Source organism: Silurus meridionalis, chromosome 1 (assembly GCF_014805685.1).
Source record: "Silurus meridionalis isolate SWU-2019-XX chromosome 1, ASM1480568v1, whole genome shotgun sequence".
NCBI classification, from domain to species: domain Eukaryota; kingdom Metazoa; phylum Chordata; class Actinopteri; order Siluriformes; family Siluridae; genus Silurus; species Silurus meridionalis.
The window spans coordinates 27,361,856-27,378,758 of NC_060884.1; the positions used below are offsets into that span (position 1 = coordinate 27,361,856).

A 16,903-nucleotide genomic window follows, 5' to 3' on the forward strand; every position below is an offset into this window, starting at 1 on the left:
GTCAGTAGGAGTAATAGTACGTGTGTGAATGGGAGGGAGGGCAGAGGAGTGGTGTGGTTACAGGGAGAAGAGGTGGAGAATGTGGAGAAGTTCAGGTACCTGGGGTCAACAGTGCAAAGTAATGGATAGTGTGGTCAAGAAGTAAAAAAAAAAATGCAGACAGGGTGGAGTGGGTGGAGAAGAGTGACAGGAGTGATTTGTGATAGAAGGATATCTGCAAGAGTGAAAGGGAAAGTTTATAGGACTGTGGTGAGACCTGCGGTGTTGTATGGTTTAGAGACAGTGGCACTGAGTAAAAGACAGATGGTGGAGCTGAAGGTAGCAGAGATGAAGATGTTGAGATGTTCATTGGAAGTGATGAGGATGGACAGGATTTGAAATGAGTTTATTAGAGGGACAGCGCATGTAGGACATTTTAAAGACAAGGTGAGGGAGGCGAGATTGAGATGGTTTGGACAGGTGCAGAGGAAGGACATGGGGTATATCCGGAGGAGAATGCTGAGGATGGAGCCACCAGGAAGGGGGAAAATAGGAAGACCAAAGAGGAGGTTTATGGATGTGGTGAGGGAAAACATGCAGGTAGTTGGTTTGAGAGCAGATATAGAGGACAGAGTAGTATGGAGGCAGATGAGCCGCTGTGGCGACCCCATTGGGAAAAGCCGAAAGAAGAAAAGGAAGATTTGTTTATCTATCATTGTTAGGATTAAAGTGGATATACAAGTTACACGCAGGAGATTTCAAACCTGATGAAACACCCTATACCTTTACACCCAGGGTCAATGTAGTATAGCCATTCCACTTATCCCAAAGAAGAACCCAGAGAGAACATATCTCTTCCCATAAAGACTACGACTGTGGTACCCACTGTGCCATGGTGCTAATTTTAACACAAAAGGATAAAGGAACCATAGGACAAGATCGAGTGACTCTATTCAAAGGACAAAATGTCACCCCAACTTACAGATGTGTTGTCTGTGAATATGCTAATACTTGACCTTCAAACTATTCCCAGCTACAGAGCAATGGGTTCTCTGTCATGAGCAACCTTTGGTAGCGCATCTTTTCAAAATTAGCGTCACTGATCACAATAAAGCTTTGACTTTCTCTCCAGCCTTTAGCGAATATTCACAGTGGAAAACTTCTGGCCATCACTACAGCTTAAAGTTGCATGCCACAGAACAGTTCTTACACATCTTAGTAGTTGATCTCACTCCTCACATTTGATTTATGTGAGTAAATCAAATATCTCCCATGTGTCTATGTGTGTTCAGTAAGGCTTTACACAAGCTATGGAATTCAATGGCTTGAAATTCGTCATGCTCTTTGAATGTTTTGAAGATGCCGTCACTTGGGACACATGGTAAGACTTTAAGCAGGCAAGCTAGAAGTAAGTGGAAAGTAAATTGAGGACAAGGCCAAGGAAAAAGACTAGCACCTGTGTCAACACTGCATATTGGGTTTTACACCAATGCTGGGCTGAAGTGTCATTCAGGGATATTGTAAGCTTACAGGCAAACTGACAGAACCAAGAGCAGGACAGCTATTTCACTTAAGGGCACAGCTCAGGCAGTTGGCCCAACTGCTGTCTCTGTAAAACTCAGGACTCTTTTACAGTTGCACTATTTCCTACAGTATTTATTTTATTAAAGGGAGAAAATAAAATGACTGCAATTGCAAGCTATTTCCAGCTATAATCTATGTAATATTACCTTCCATCTTCCCAAATGGTAAAAAAACTATAATTAAGCATAATGAATAAAGGATCTTTGGCATTGATGCATAATGACTGAAAACAATGTTAATCTACTGTAAAGAGTCGTTTTCAAGAGAAGGATAAGCTCCATGAAGCAAACTGATTGGGCGACTAGTGCTTGACTGATTGGGCAACCAGTCCATGCACATCCTTGTAGACAGAGCCTCTGTTATGCTTTAGCACACTGACAGTCGGCATGCTTTCACCCTGGAATGGATAAGCTTTGCTCCTATCCTTTCATTCCCCCCCTTTCTTTCTTCGTGGCACAGGAGCCCATCCTCCAGTTTGTTAATGGCAAGACAAAAAGTCTGTTCATTGTAATCTGAGAGAGAGGAGAAAATTTAGAACGGGCATGTTTGGTACAAAGTGTACTGAAAGTTAAACCTCAAACAACCAACTGTCTAGATCAGCCTTTCGCTCGTTCACTGTCTTCTTCTTTCTGTTGTTGGGTTGCAATCCCTGGCTTGTGCTCGAGAAGGTGAACCGACAGCTCGAAACTAGCCTCTCTCTGGAGTGCAGATTGTATTAGTTCTGCTGTGCAAAATGCCTGCAGCAAACTTGCCTTTCCAGAGGTGCATTAGTGTTAATGGATGCACCAATTTGCCCTGCTAATGCAAATGGATGTGTACATTTAAGAGCACTTTGTGCTGATGCATTCTATGACCTCTAAAAGATGTTAGCGTTTGTAGCCTGTTTGTGTATACGAATGTGTGAGGGTTAATGTCTGCACTCATTCTTCCTCTTTTAACATGTCTACACTCATAGCAGTCAAAGTTACAGTGCCTCCAGGAAGAGTTCCTAATTTTAGTGAATCGCTCAAACACTTTGAGCCACCGCATGTTCTTGTTACATAAGAATGATAAAAACAGAGAGTTATAAGAGATCAGTATCGCTTTCAAGAAAGGAAAGGATCATTTAATGCTCCTTTAGGCAACAATGAGAAGGGCTAAGATACCAAAATGATTATGCCCTATTTACTGAAAAAAAGCATTGATAAATTTGGCCTTTAACTTGCCCTCAAAACGACTGCACTGGAGAGCATTTTTAACTGGTTTGTTATTTTTTCCCCAGACAAAAACAGATGTGTATGGTACATCAATCTGTCTCACAAAGACAGTGTTTATCCTTGACTCTTAAATTGACAATCCACAATAGCAGAGCTTAAACAGCACACGAAAAAAGTCTTTGTTTGGTCTTGGCTTAACTCTGGAGTTTTAAAACACGGACTCGACTTTTAAGCACAGGAGAGGATGATTCCTGTGTTTCCTTCTTCAGACGATTCTGTGTGAGAGTTAAATGTAATGACACTGGGGAGTGAAATACAATGTAGAATTAAAGCTGCAAGCAGCGATGTGCGGGCCCTCGCCGGGCTCACCGCCACCCGGTGGCCTGAGGAAAACAGTGAACAGTGGGGCAAGGTGCATGTAAGCGAATAAAGACGGGAGAATTGTGGCACAGTCATTTCAAAGTGCCACACTTCCTGTTGCCAGCAGGTGGCGCTATGACTATTACTAAATTCGGAAATGTAGATATGTGCAGCTCTGGAGTCTTATCAATCATGTGAAGTTTGGGGCAGATTAGACATTGTATGTCCGAGTTATAGCAACTTCCCCTTTTTCATGTTGAATACTCAAAATTTGTCAGACCCCTATGGACATGCCCTTTGATGAAAATTCTAGATCTTCGCAATGTTACATTGCGAAGGCCTTTAGATTATGCCTACCAAATTTGGTGTTGATCTGAGCAAATCTCAACTGTTATTTCCATGGTGAGACAATGAAATTTGTCGCGGCGCCATGGACACGCCCTTTAACGAACGCTCATGATCTTCACAATTCACTAGCGCAATGGTCTTACGATGAGACTGACCAAAAAAAAAAAGAGGATGGTATTAAATTTCTAGGAGTAGTTCATTGCACAGTAAAACAGGACACTTCCTGTTGCCAGCAGGTGGCGCTATAACTATTACTAAATATGGAAATGTAGATCTGATCAGATCAGGAGTCTTATCAATCATTTGTAGGTTGGGGCAGATTGGACATTGTATGTCCAAGGTATACCAAATTCCGTTTTAATGGCGAATCATCGAAATTTGTCAGACCGCCATGGACACACCCTTCAACGAAAACTCTAGATCTTCGCAATTTACCATTGCAAAGGCCTTTAGATTATGCCTACCAAATTTGGTGCTGATCTGAACAAATCTCAACTGTTATTCCCATGGCGAGGCATTGAAATTTGTTGCGGCGCCATGGATACGCCCTTTAACACATGCTCAAGATCTTCACAAATCCCTAGCGCAAAGGCCTTAAGATAAGACTGACTAAATAGAAAAGGGGATGGCATTAAATTTCTAGGAGTAGTTAATTGCACAGTAAAAAATGACTCTTCCTGTTGCCAGCAGCTGGCGCTATGACTATTACTAAATATGGAAATGGACATCTGTTCAGATCTGGAGTGTTATCAATCATGTGAAGTTTGGGGCAGATTGGACATTGTATGTCCGAGTTATAGCAAATTCGCTTTAATGGCGAATCATCGAAATTTGTCAGACCGCCATGGACACACCCTTCAACGAAAACTCTAGATCTTCGCAATTTACCATTGCAAAGGCCTTTAGATTATGCCTACCAAATTTGGTGCTGATCTGAACAAATCTCAACTGTTATTCCCATGGCGAGGCATTGAAATTTGTTGCGGCGCCATGGATACGCCCTTTAACACATGCTCAAGATCTTCACAAATCCCTAGCGCAAAGGCCTTAAGATAAGACTGACTAAATAGAAAAGGGGATGGCATTAAATTTCTAGGAGTAGTTAATTGCACAGTAAAAAATGACTCTTCCTGTTGCCAGCAGCTGGCGCTATGACTATTACTAAATATGGAAATGGACATCTGTTCAGATCTGGAGTGTTATCAATCATGTGAAGTTTGGGGCAGATTGGACATTGTATGTCCGAGTTATAGCAAATTCTGTTTTCATGGCGAATGGTCGAAATTTGTCAGACCACCAAGGACACGCCCTTCGACGAAAACTCTAGATCGTCCCAATTTAACATCGCAAAGGCCTTTAGATCATGCCTGCCAAATTTGGTGTCGATCTGAACAAATCTCTAGGAGGAGTTTGTTAAAATACGACATGTGCGAATGGCAAAATCGACCAAAAATTTGCTCATACAATTAAAAATACCCGACTTCCTGTTGGGTGTCGGATTTTGTACCAAGAGACTTTTTTGTAGGTCGTTGTGTGTTACATGTGTTTACCGATTTTCAGACATGTACGTGAAACATAGCTCGAGCCACACACCATTGAACGTGTATAGGTGGCGCTACTGAGCCGGTTCTGCCACATCCACTTTCGAGGAACATGGCGTACCTAATCTTTCGACTTTTTTCGCTGTGTACGCAAAGTTTCGTGAGTTTTCGAGCAAAAAAAATGCAAAAAATAATAATAAAGAAACGACAGAAAAACAATAGGGTCCTACGCAACTTTGGTGCTCGGGCCCTAATAATAATAAAAAACGACACAATTACAATAGGGTCCTACGCACCATAGGTGCTCGGGCCCTAAAAAGAAATTTGTTGCATTGGTTTTAATGGGCAATTGATATCCTGTTAAATGACAGTGTTGATAAAACAAACATAACTTGTAAGCTAGTTAGTTAGTTAGCATGCTAAATTGACACTTAAAGGCAAAACTGAAACTACTTTTAACAAAGAGGAAAAGAGAAAAAGTAATACCATGCTATGATTCCTAAAACACTACCAAGACATGTGAATTCTAGCAAAATAAACATGGCTAAGCTCAAAATGCTAACTATAGCTAAATATTAGCTAACAAGCTAGCTTATCCTGGACAAAAATTTGTTCGCAAGCAATGTTTGGTCACAATGAATAAAAGTTGGTATTATTTTCAATTGTTAATTAAGTCCAATTTTTTATTACGGATGTTTATACTTTTTCTGTGCAGCTGTAAGTGTCTTAGCCACTTTCCAAAGGTTTGGCCTTCAGAGGATCAGTAAAAAAAAAATAAGGTAAAAAATAAATCAAGTTAATTTATTCTTTTTGCACATTTATGAAGTTTCAAGAAAAACTAAACTTTAAATTGATGACTTTATGATGATGATTTGTATCTTAAAAGCAGAATCTTCAGTTCATAAGTTCGTTCTCATTTTCTAGTGCATCCGCATCTAACTACCCTAAAACCACCCTGAATTCACTTTAATAGGAAATCCTTAGTAATGTTGTAATATGTAACTGCCTTTAAAACAGTTTTTAAAAAGGTTAACTAGGTGAAATTACCCCACCATATTTTGCAGTCACGGTGAATGTGACCGGAGTAAAGCAGCATGAAGGCCAACAAGTGTTCTGCCAGACTCTCAGATCAGTCTGCACCTCCCTGCCATGGGGAGAAGAAGAAAATGAATGAGTCGCAGCTGTCCAGATCCATGGCCACAAAGCCAAAACTTAGCACTGACTTTTTTAAAGCAAAGAGTAAATGCAGTACCTCAACTAATGCCAAAAATGGCTGGCTTTAAACAGTAGTAATGGATGAAAAAAGGTCCAGGTCCCTTAAAAAGATTCTCAGTTTGCAATAAATAAATAAATAAATAAAAACCTTATAATCATAATGTTGTAATCAGTATAAACACTACTTTGTGAAACAGGTGTTACTCCAGTAGCATATTTTCTGCTAACGCATCTCTTAGCATCAGGCAGAGGACACAGCAGGCTGCAGCATTGCCCTTCTCTAAATATAGCCACAAAAATGAGGCAATGCAGCATGACCTGCACGTCCGACTGCTGCAAAGACAGTGACACAGACAAGATGTCCTCAAATGCAATCAGAAAAGATCCAGACCATATTGGTTCACTGCCTCTGGCATCGGTCCTTCTTACTGAGCTTTGACAGAACTAAAAGTGTAAAATTCTCTATCGAACAGATCATTTTTAAGAAACTAAAGAGTCAAATGTGTAATAACGTTAGTGGTAAGTGATCAAGAATCGAACAGACTCAAAGTTGAGCTAATAAAGTACGCTAAACGCGAACGCGAATTAGAGTGGAAGTCAGCACTGATCGCCAAACTGATTCCTTGAAGAATTTTGACCATATATAGCTGTAGTTCGCGAAAACAAATTTGATAAACATCAACTATAGCAGTTTGGGTTCATCTAAGCTCTAAATTAGTATTATTATTGTTATTTAGCAGAAGGAAGACTAGCTACATTAGGTCAGACAGTCAATGTTTTTATTTTATTACTTCATTATGATTAGAGAACTGAATAAAAACATGGCTCGTCAGGAAAAACTATGAAAAACTATATAAAAGTATATGTTGACTGCAAAAGCAGACTGTTTATGGACAAAAGGGCAAAAGTTTGCCTTCAGTGCCTTAAAACAAATTCAGAAAGGATCATCAGAGTAAGTGCATCTCATAAAAGTGCTAATGTGAAGCACCACTAGAAAACCAAACAAACACTTCATAGTGTCAGCCATTATCTCACCAGTCAACATAGTGTCATGTTAGCTTATTAGCTAGAATTATATGTAACTGGACCATTCATAATCCTGCACTAGCATACAATTACTAGCATGACTATTAGCAGAATCATTAGACCTGTCACCTAGAAATTCAGCACACGTCAAATAGGTGCTGAAAAACACTATTCATTATGCAAATGTTCACTATTTTATGCTAATCTTTGGCTAAATTAGATCTCATGAAGACTAAATGAGTGTGGATTGACCATTTGGCTAGCACTAGGAATGGTTATTTGCTACTGCGGTAGGACTCTACAAGTCACATTCTTTATTGTTCTCACTCATTGTCTGATTAGGAAGTTTACTTCATGTTATCCTGCCACTCCTTAGTCATTTTAGTCCATATTAGCCACCTTGTCATGATCATCTAACAACATGGTATGCTCCTCAAAATGACGCTGCTTTGTTTAACAATCGAGCCACTTCAGCCACGTTCCTCTCTTAACGGCACATCCTCTAACCAGTAAACGCCATTTAGATCCTTTTGACAGCTGCCATCAACTTTATTTCCCATTAAAGTCACCGTGAATGAACAACTGAATGTCAACTGGATTACCTGGTAGCAACTACTGTAATTCCTTATTTGTTCCGTAGCACGTTGGCTTTACTTGTGGGAATTTCAAAGCCTTGGATTCTACATTAATAATGGATGCACACTAATCTCTTTCATCTGCCATTCCTTAAACACATATGGTGTGATCAAGACAGGATTTCTGCACTTAATCCATGCTCATTCCACTTCCAGAGATGTGGTAGTGATAATGGAGTTTTTTTTTCTGCACAGAGCCAGAGATTGAAGTTCACAGCTGCTGCTGCTGGTGCAGTCGGTGTGTGGGGTACATTTTTCTACCTGAAAAAGCCTAACTTGATTAAACAAAATCAAGTGGACCAGTGGACTTCGTGCATGTAAATATCTTTGTTTTAAATAAACATAATTTTACATTCTAATTGATGTGAAAAAGGAAATTCGTTTTTAAGGAACTGAAAAGCCTATCAGTTAAAGGTGTCCGTAACTAAATCCATGGGGTAATGTTTAATTAGAAAACCATTAAAATCCTTAAATAAACAAACTAACCAACTGATCCTCTAAACCGTATTCATATAGAAATTTCCTCACTGTGGAATAAAGGTTATCGGTATTTCTTATTAGTCTGCTACTAAACAGGCCATATGGCTTAAGTAAGCATACAGAAAGTCACATTTCACAGTTTTTGATTTGTTTTTAACACAAAAGCTGATGTCTTGAATTAAAATGGGAAATCGCAATGCATTTTACAGAAATGTTCTCTTTCTCTATTGGGTCATTTTCTAAATTGCTGATTTCTAGGCCTTAAAAAAAAAAATTCGCCCCCTAATATGCAAACTATGAACACATACAAGCACATGAACACACACAATTAAAGACATCACTAGAACAAATTTGTCACATATACATTTGCTGGCAAAAATGCAGAAGAAACGTGTGTGACATTAAAAAGGTTTATGCTAATATACTATAAAGTTTATAATTAATGCTATAAAGTTTATAATTAATACTGTAATTTAATGTCTAAAGTGGAAAGGAGGAGAAATGTTTCAATCTGCATTACATTTTAAAGACCTTATAAAAACCTTATCAATTTTAAAACAGTACAACTTGCTAGACCTTTTAACTATTACTTTTAGAAGAAATGAAAAACATTAAAATGATATTGCAACACATTTTTTAAGACCTTTTTTTTTTTTTTAGAAAAGAATTTATTGAATCAAATACGGGTAGTCCACGAGTTATGATGGCTCAACTTACAAATTTTCGATCTAGCAATACGACAAAATTAAAAACATATGAAGTTTCGCCTGGCAGATAAACGTAGCAGCATTTTGGTGTTTCAAAGCCCAGTATTAACTCTTGCCTCTCTCCTCTTCGGTCTCTGAAAAACAAGCGTCTGACTCCACCCTCCATTCGTGAACTGGTGCCACAAACATATATACTGTAAAGTTCATAAGTTCATGCATTACGGTAAGTAGACTTATTCTACTTTGCTTAATTATGTACTTGTAATTTGTTAAATTATTAACACAATACCGTATACTACATAGTGATCACTATTCTTTAAGATTCCTTGGTAGGTTAGACCACGTCTCGACTAAATTTTCAAGTTAATTTGGGGTCACTGTAACGCATCTCCATCGTAAGTCAGGGACTACCTGTATTCCTTTTGCTTCTATAATTGGACATGGGAATGAAGTACTATTTATAATAATGATAAGCCCAAGATTGTGAATTTATATAAGTTTAATTAATGCCAGCGAAAAAGTTGGGTTGATTAAACAGAACTGCTAGCATCGCTTACATCAGCATTAATTTACCATTACCAAATCAACCAGCACTGCTCTGATTTCTTCTACATCTTCGTTCAATGTTCCAGTCTTCCCATATAAACGTCTCATCACTTCCTGAGAAATTGACCCATGCTGTGAGCTGACAGTGTTTCCCAGGAAATCCTTTGCGCTTGTTAATAACCGGCTGAGTGTAGCATGTCAGCCTAATGCATCGCTGATCAATAATTCAAGATGCGTCATTTTTTTCTCGGGGCTCAAACGTGTCATACTTACCTGCTAAAAGAGGATCTCGAATGATGAGAAGCATTAATGGCACAATAAAGGCCAACTTCTCCACTGTATAAAGACATGCAAAACACGCAGAAAGAGCAGCCATCTTGGGACTGCGTTGTCTGATTTAGTTAGTATGTGAACACCCACAAACGGAGTCCTATGAGTCCTACTACTTTCACAGCCTGACCAGATACAGGCGAAGTTCAAAAATGTCAAGGTTCTCAAAGCCAGGACTGCAAAACCCATGGAGTATAACGTATAACCCATGATGTATAACGAAGGATCTGTGAATGCATTTGTATTTTTAATGAATACATATTTATACTTAGAAGCCTAATTATGAGCATTATAAACCTCAACGGTTTCATATACACTGCCATCTGCAATCTATTTGTGCTTCTGAAAGTTACAAAATGTCAGGGCAAGTACATAATCTTTATTTTTTATGACTCCAAAATGAAAAACAGAATTGTACACATTTGTATAATGTAACTAAAGAAAACTACATAACCATGTGTAAAACACTTGATGAATTAACACTCACCCCCTGAAGCACAGGCTCCTGGAGGCTGTGGTCCTACAGGTGTTTGGGGTACTCCAGGGGTTGGAGGAACAGGTCTAGGCCAGGGTTTTCCTGCAGGCAGGCCCACACGCACAATACCCACATATTCCACGAACGTCCCCGGGAAGTCACCTTTCTCCTTGGTGCGCTCGTTTGTGCCATGGAGCCAGCCCGTCGGGTTCTTCTCATCGCCCTCCTGGCAGTCTGGGGTCAGAAGTGCTAGCTTGCCTACCGTGAGAAGGTCTCCAGGCTGCAGGGAGATGTCATCTCCTCTCTCTCGCTTGTACTCATACAGTGCACGGTACTGGAAACCGTCTGAGCTCATTGTGCATGCACTTTAAAAGATGTTTTTTTTTCTCTGGATTTGGATTGTTTATTTAGAAACACAAAAGTATTTTCTTTAAAAAGAAAAATCCTGAATTAGCGGTTCGGTACGTCCTGAGAAGTGGAAGTGAACATTTGGATTATCTCCTCGTAGAGGAACAAGAGGAGGCCACTATGGCACACTCCCTGAATATTGTCCAAGGGACACTTGTGGTCTGTCGTGATATGGAATACGTGTGCAGGAGTGTGGCGAACACTACAGACAGAGGATTCGGAAACAGCCCCAGTCTTATTAAAAGATGGTGCCAAGGAGGGGTGTGTGGGAACGAGGGTGGAAGCTCAGATTCGGGCACAAAGAGACCTGCAGTGTGGACGTCCGTAGGTCCTGCGGAACTGGCGACAGCCGCCAGACAGTAAAGCAACATTTATTAAAATTGTCCTTTCGGGCTGGTGTCAGATGTGGTCCTACAGACTGACACACACGAGTAGACCCTGTCCGTCAATCCAAAGTCCACTTGCCTTCACCTGGTGGTCTAAAATAATTACTCCTGAAAGCAACCTGAAAGTCATGATGTGCACAAATGATTAGAATATATATCACTATATTACAATACTACTTCTGAACTACTGACCTGAACTGCACCCTGCATGCATGCACACTGTATGTCATGGCAGCTTGAACTGCATTATAATCCTGCATGACGCTTTAAAGCTCATACTGTATGTAGTCTCTAGTCCAAGCCCAAGCAGAGAGCGTTGAGATATGATGCGTGATCGCACTAGTGCCAACTTAATCCTGCACAACAAACTCGACTCTCCGAGCGACGGGGCGAAAAAAAAAACTTACCGTCTTTTGGGATCGGCATAAAGCCGTCCGAGTCTAAAGGCGAATAATCCCAGAAGAGAGCGCGGCTGTCAGGTCACGGTAATGACAGCGCACGTTTCTTTCGCCTCCATAAGGAAGCGTGGCTCGGTGCTGAGAGCCGCCCAGCCGGACCGCTGCTGGGGACGGGCGAGTCGCGCAAGAATCGGCTCCTTCTATTCGACTCTTTTCCGGGAGTCAACTGAATCGACTCGTGGGCTAGAAGATGATGAGAATGATGAAGATTATAAGAATGCTTTTTACTTATCAAATATACATTACAGCGCAATTCATTTTCACATATCCCAGCTCAGGGTCTGCCATGATACAAAAAGGGTTAAGGGCCTTCCTCAAGGGCCCTGCAATGGCAGCTTGGCAGTGCTGGGGCTTAAACCCCCAGACCTTCCAATCACCCGGATCTGCCCAATTCTTCCCGACAGCCCTACCTCTGGATGGAACTCTCTTTAATTGTGAGACCACTCTGTGCAGCTAGGGCTGGTTCCACATGAACAGCCTAAAGATCCATATAGAGCAACTCAAGAACTATGAGGATGGATTTGGTGCCACCCAGATGAGGATGGGTTCTCTTGTGATTCTGGTTCATCTCAAGGTTTCTTGGTTATACCATCAGAGAGTTTTTGCTTGCCAAAGACACCAGTGGCTTGCTCATTAGGGATAAACTTATAAGGAAGAAACCTATAGACACAAAAATAAAACATTCCAACTTTATAACCTCATTATCTCTATAAAGCTGATTTGGGACCATGTCAATAGTTAAAAGTGCTATACAAATAATTGAATTTACCCAGAGCCTTAACTGCTGAGCTACCACTTTATAATTTTCCTTGATTTTTCAGCCCATTGATTATACATTGAACATAATTACACATTTTAAAATACTCATTTTTTACAAGCAACACTGTTTTTTTACAGGTATATATCTGTTTTCTAACAACATTTATGCAATATGAGAGTAAGTTATATAGCTTAGAAACCTAAAATCTCAGCACAGCCTTGGGCTAAAATCAGCTCGAAACTCCATGTCAATACTAGGTTTTATGTATTCCTACAAGCTCCTGGTATATTCTCATTCTTTGATTTTCCTTGATGCCTTGTGAGAAATCAATGGAGCTTCGTTCTTCGATAAGAAGTCATTCGTGGGCCTTAATCGAGAGTGCTGCAGTGTATGCACGAATGGTGCATTACCCCACTTTATGTTCCTGCAAGAGTAAAAATCAACAACTGGGCTGTGTTCATAGATTCTCTAGCACGATATTATTTTTAAAACTCTCTCAGTTCACTCCTGAGTTAATACATGCTTACTTAAGTGTGTTCAGAGGACATATCATGAAGCTCTGCAGTGATTGCTTTAGGCTGGATAGAGTCATGATAGAGATGCCTGAAACACTGAGACAGGAACATACCCTGATGACATGCCGGTCCATCAAAAGCCACCATGCACACATGTACAATATTCACAAAGTAATTTACACCTCAATTTGGTGCTACTAATCAGCCTACTGGGACATTTTGTTTTGTTTTGCTGACAATGCATTCTTGACAGCTTATATACCACCCTGGTGCTTGGATTGCAGGCTTTTCCTGTTTCACTTGTGAGCCATTCTGGGTCAAATATACAGTACATAAATATAATATTACCTAAAGAAAAATTGTATTTTGTGCTGCTAGCGAAGAAATAAATCATACTCATATATTGACAGAATGAACCCCTGAATGTGATTGACAATAAATTCATGATTTACATTTTTATTCAATGAATCGAATGAATCAATATGATTCATTTCAGAGGAGTCAACTCAGTTAAAGTGAGTTTGCAGTGTCCCTCTCTCACTACTTCTAGAGTTGTGCAGAGTTCAGGCTCAGTGACATCACTGACATCAGCGGACACCCCCCTCCCCCCTCCCATATGTATGTATATTGAAATTTTGTTTTTAAAGTGTGTCTTTTAATTTATATCTAAAATTAATTTATATAACTACTTTTTTTCATTTCACATTTAGAATTAATTAAATGATTTATTCAGCCTACTGTAATTTAATAATGCTTCTCATGTGAGGTAAAAAATAAATTCAAACACTTGTTACATTCATTATGCCTTTTAACACTATCCATATGAAACAGCGAAAATATTATAGAAAATATAATTAGGGAATGCAATTCTCCTACCTGCCCTTGGAACTCCATCTGCTTTACACGCTTGATTTCATTTACTATAATTAGATCTGATTAACACGTACGACATTCTTCAAGCAGACAAAATTAGTGTTGTCATGTTTCAGCAGAATGAACGAGGGGTGTCCAGAGTGTAGTTTAATATTTTCCTATAACAGTATCCCTTGCCGTAAGTACTTAGCTATGTATATAGGCACTATATGTCTGAAAGTTTGAGGACAGATTTTGTGCCCATTTGCTGTTATAATAACCTCCGTTCATCTGGGAAGGCTCATTTAGCCAAAAGAGCATTAGTGAGATCTGGGTGAGGTGGTCTGGGGTGAATTCCATTTCATCCCAAAGGTGTTTAGAAGTGATGAGGAAAGTGTTGCAGGTGTTTTCATTTCAACCTTGATAAACAATGCCCTTACCCTGTATGCACACTTTATACACAGGGTCATAGGCATGCTTGAACAGGTTTGGGATCCCTTTAGTTCAAGTTAAGGAAATTGCAATTCTACAGCCTACAAGAGATCACAGGCAACTGCATGATTTCGCGAACTACTTAATAGTATAGTAATTAATGCTTTTTATGGAGAACATCCAAGTTTAAATTTGTGCTTTGTCATCTCTGTTCCTCCATGTGAAGAAAACGCCATGATTCACTACCAGATAATACCAAAAGGTCACCAATACAAAGTTCAACAATACATTTTTGAGCTGTACAACTTCCTGTAAGGCCTAATGAAGAAATCTATGTGAAATAAAAACAAGGTTGTGGTAGTACTGGAGTCTATTCTTGGAACCACTGGAGGTGGGAATACATTCTGAAAGCCATGACAGCCTATCTCAAGGAACCACACATTTTTGGGAAGAAGCAGCATTTCATAATATTCAAAGAAACCCCACACAGAAAAAACTGACAAATTACTGAAGTAAATCTCCAAATAAAAAAAGGTTTCGAATAGTAAATTGTGTCATTTTATTCCTGTGACTACTGGCAACACTTTCTTTTAGTTTTTTAAGTACTTTAATTACTAAAGTACTTTGGTGGAAGATTATTATTTTGAAGTGTTTCAAAGCCACTATAATCTATTTGGAAGGTGCTTTCATCCACAACTTGTGAGGCAAGTATGATGCAAGCACACAGCTATGACAAGCGCTGTAATCAATAAAGTGTGAAGTGTGGGCTTTGGTGCAAGGCTATACAGTGATGTTCTCATGTTAACAGTAGCATGTGAAAGTTGCAGGGAATAAGTCAAGCATAAAAGTTTCCAGTTGCTCACCATATCTATTCTATTTCTTTTCGCACTCTGACTGTACATTATGTAATAAATTACAATGAAAGTGGCACTTTAATCTGAGGCCAGATTCTGTTATATGCATTGCATTAATAATTCAGACCATCAGGAGTTATTTTGAAAAATATCCTAATATGCTTTTGGAAAATCTCTTGCATGTAACAACCCTTTAAAAGCATTGATTAATGAGCAATTAGGAATGAAAAATGAAAAACAGTGTTCATCTATATAAGTCAGAATGTACCTGATTATGCACTTTTGACAAATGATGATAACAAATAGACACAAAATGCATTTTCTGACCATCACTAGTTCCCTGAGATTCACTTTCCTATTCAGATACAGAATTTTTTTTATTATGCATATACTTCTCATCCACGCAACCGCCTGCACAGATGCAGGAAGTAATCATTACACTAATCTGGCTTCACTCACTAATATCATAAACTGATCTGAGCCGATTCTGATCATTTATTATTTAGATATAGGTTATCAATGGTATTTTTAAATAAGTGAGAATAATTCAGCATTATTGACACCTGAATCTGGTCTTAATGCAAAGTGGCATACATCAATACCCTACACTGACAGACAGATGAAGATGCAATCAATATAAAGTACCCAATAAGAGACAAGCGTCTTTAAATATAGCCTCCGCCATATGTGCTAATGTCTGCTGAGACCTCCTATGAGCAGATGTTCCAGAGGAAAATAAAGCTTGTGAGGATCAGTGTAGGAAAATGGCTGAATAACATTTTCCCCAGACACCAACCGTTTATGTCGTAGCTCAAATCAAACTGAAATATGACTCTATAGCTAATGCTACTGTATGCATTAAGATTCACTCGAACAACATTATCTACTGTGATAATAATTTTGACTAACACATGACCGTTAGCATTAGCATTAATGCTGTTTTGAAATGAAGCCTATTGACAATCCATGACTTAAAGTAAATCAATATTAATAAGCAAAATAAAATCACTGTATGTTTTTACAGGATAAAACGTACTTAACCCATCTCAATGTAGTTATATGGAAACCTTTCAGCCCGAATTCTTTCCAGTTATTAACAACACAATGTTTATATTTAATTTTTCATTCACATCGATTGTTCTCAGCTTGTCAGATTAATCCTTACCTATAACACACCACAGAGTACAAACATGTCTGTCATGGACTACACTTTCTAATACACAAGAACTTTTCTGCACAAGACTTTACACTTGCAATTACTTGCGACCTGCACCTCTTGTGTGTGTGTGTGTGTGTGTGTGTGTGTGTGTGTGTGTGTGTGTGTGTGTGTGTGTGTGTGGAATGTCGCTGAGCCTGAACTCTGCACAACTCTAGCAGTAGTGAGAGAGGGACACTGCAAACTCACTTTAACTGAGTTGACTCCTCTAAAATGAATCATATTGATTCATTTGATTCATTGAATAAAAATGTAAATCATGAATTTATTGTCAAGCACACGTAGTGGTTCATTCTGTGAGTATGATTTATTTCTTCGCTAGCAGCACAAAATACTAATTTTTTAGGTAATATTCTAGGTTCAATCCAAGCACCAGGGTGGTATATAGTACACCACAAACACTTCTTAAATAAATATAACACCAATAAATGATTGTTGTTTTATACATACATATATACAGTATCTCACAAAAGTGAATATACCCCTCCCATTTCAGCAACCATATATATATATTGAGTAGTCAATATTCAGATTGTATAGCAGTACAGATTTACTGTCCTCTGAAAATAACTTAACATACAGCCATTATTGTCAAAATAG

At 39.0% G+C, this 16,903-nt stretch overlaps 1 protein-coding gene across 2 annotated transcripts in view; it reads right to left on the reverse strand.

Moving 5' to 3' along the window:
* The window catches only part of pik3r3b (phosphoinositide-3-kinase, regulatory subunit 3b (gamma)), a 210,117-nt gene extending 198,337 nt beyond the window's left edge, over positions 1 to 11,780 (reverse strand). Inside the window, exons 1-2 of one of the 2 annotated variants that reach the window (XM_046859409.1) lie at positions 11,624 to 11,780; positions 10,435 to 11,335 (exon numbers count right to left, since the gene is read on the reverse strand). In XM_046859409.1, the coding sequence (XP_046715365.1) occupies positions 10,435 to 10,777 (343 nt within the window). In that variant the 5' untranslated portion in view covers positions 10,778 to 11,335; positions 11,624 to 11,780. Of the gene's footprint in view, positions 1 to 10,434; positions 11,336 to 11,408 lie in introns of both variants that reach the window. The other variant, XM_046859419.1, reaches the window with a different exon arrangement.
* Positions 11,781 to 16,903: the final 5,123 nt, after the last annotated feature.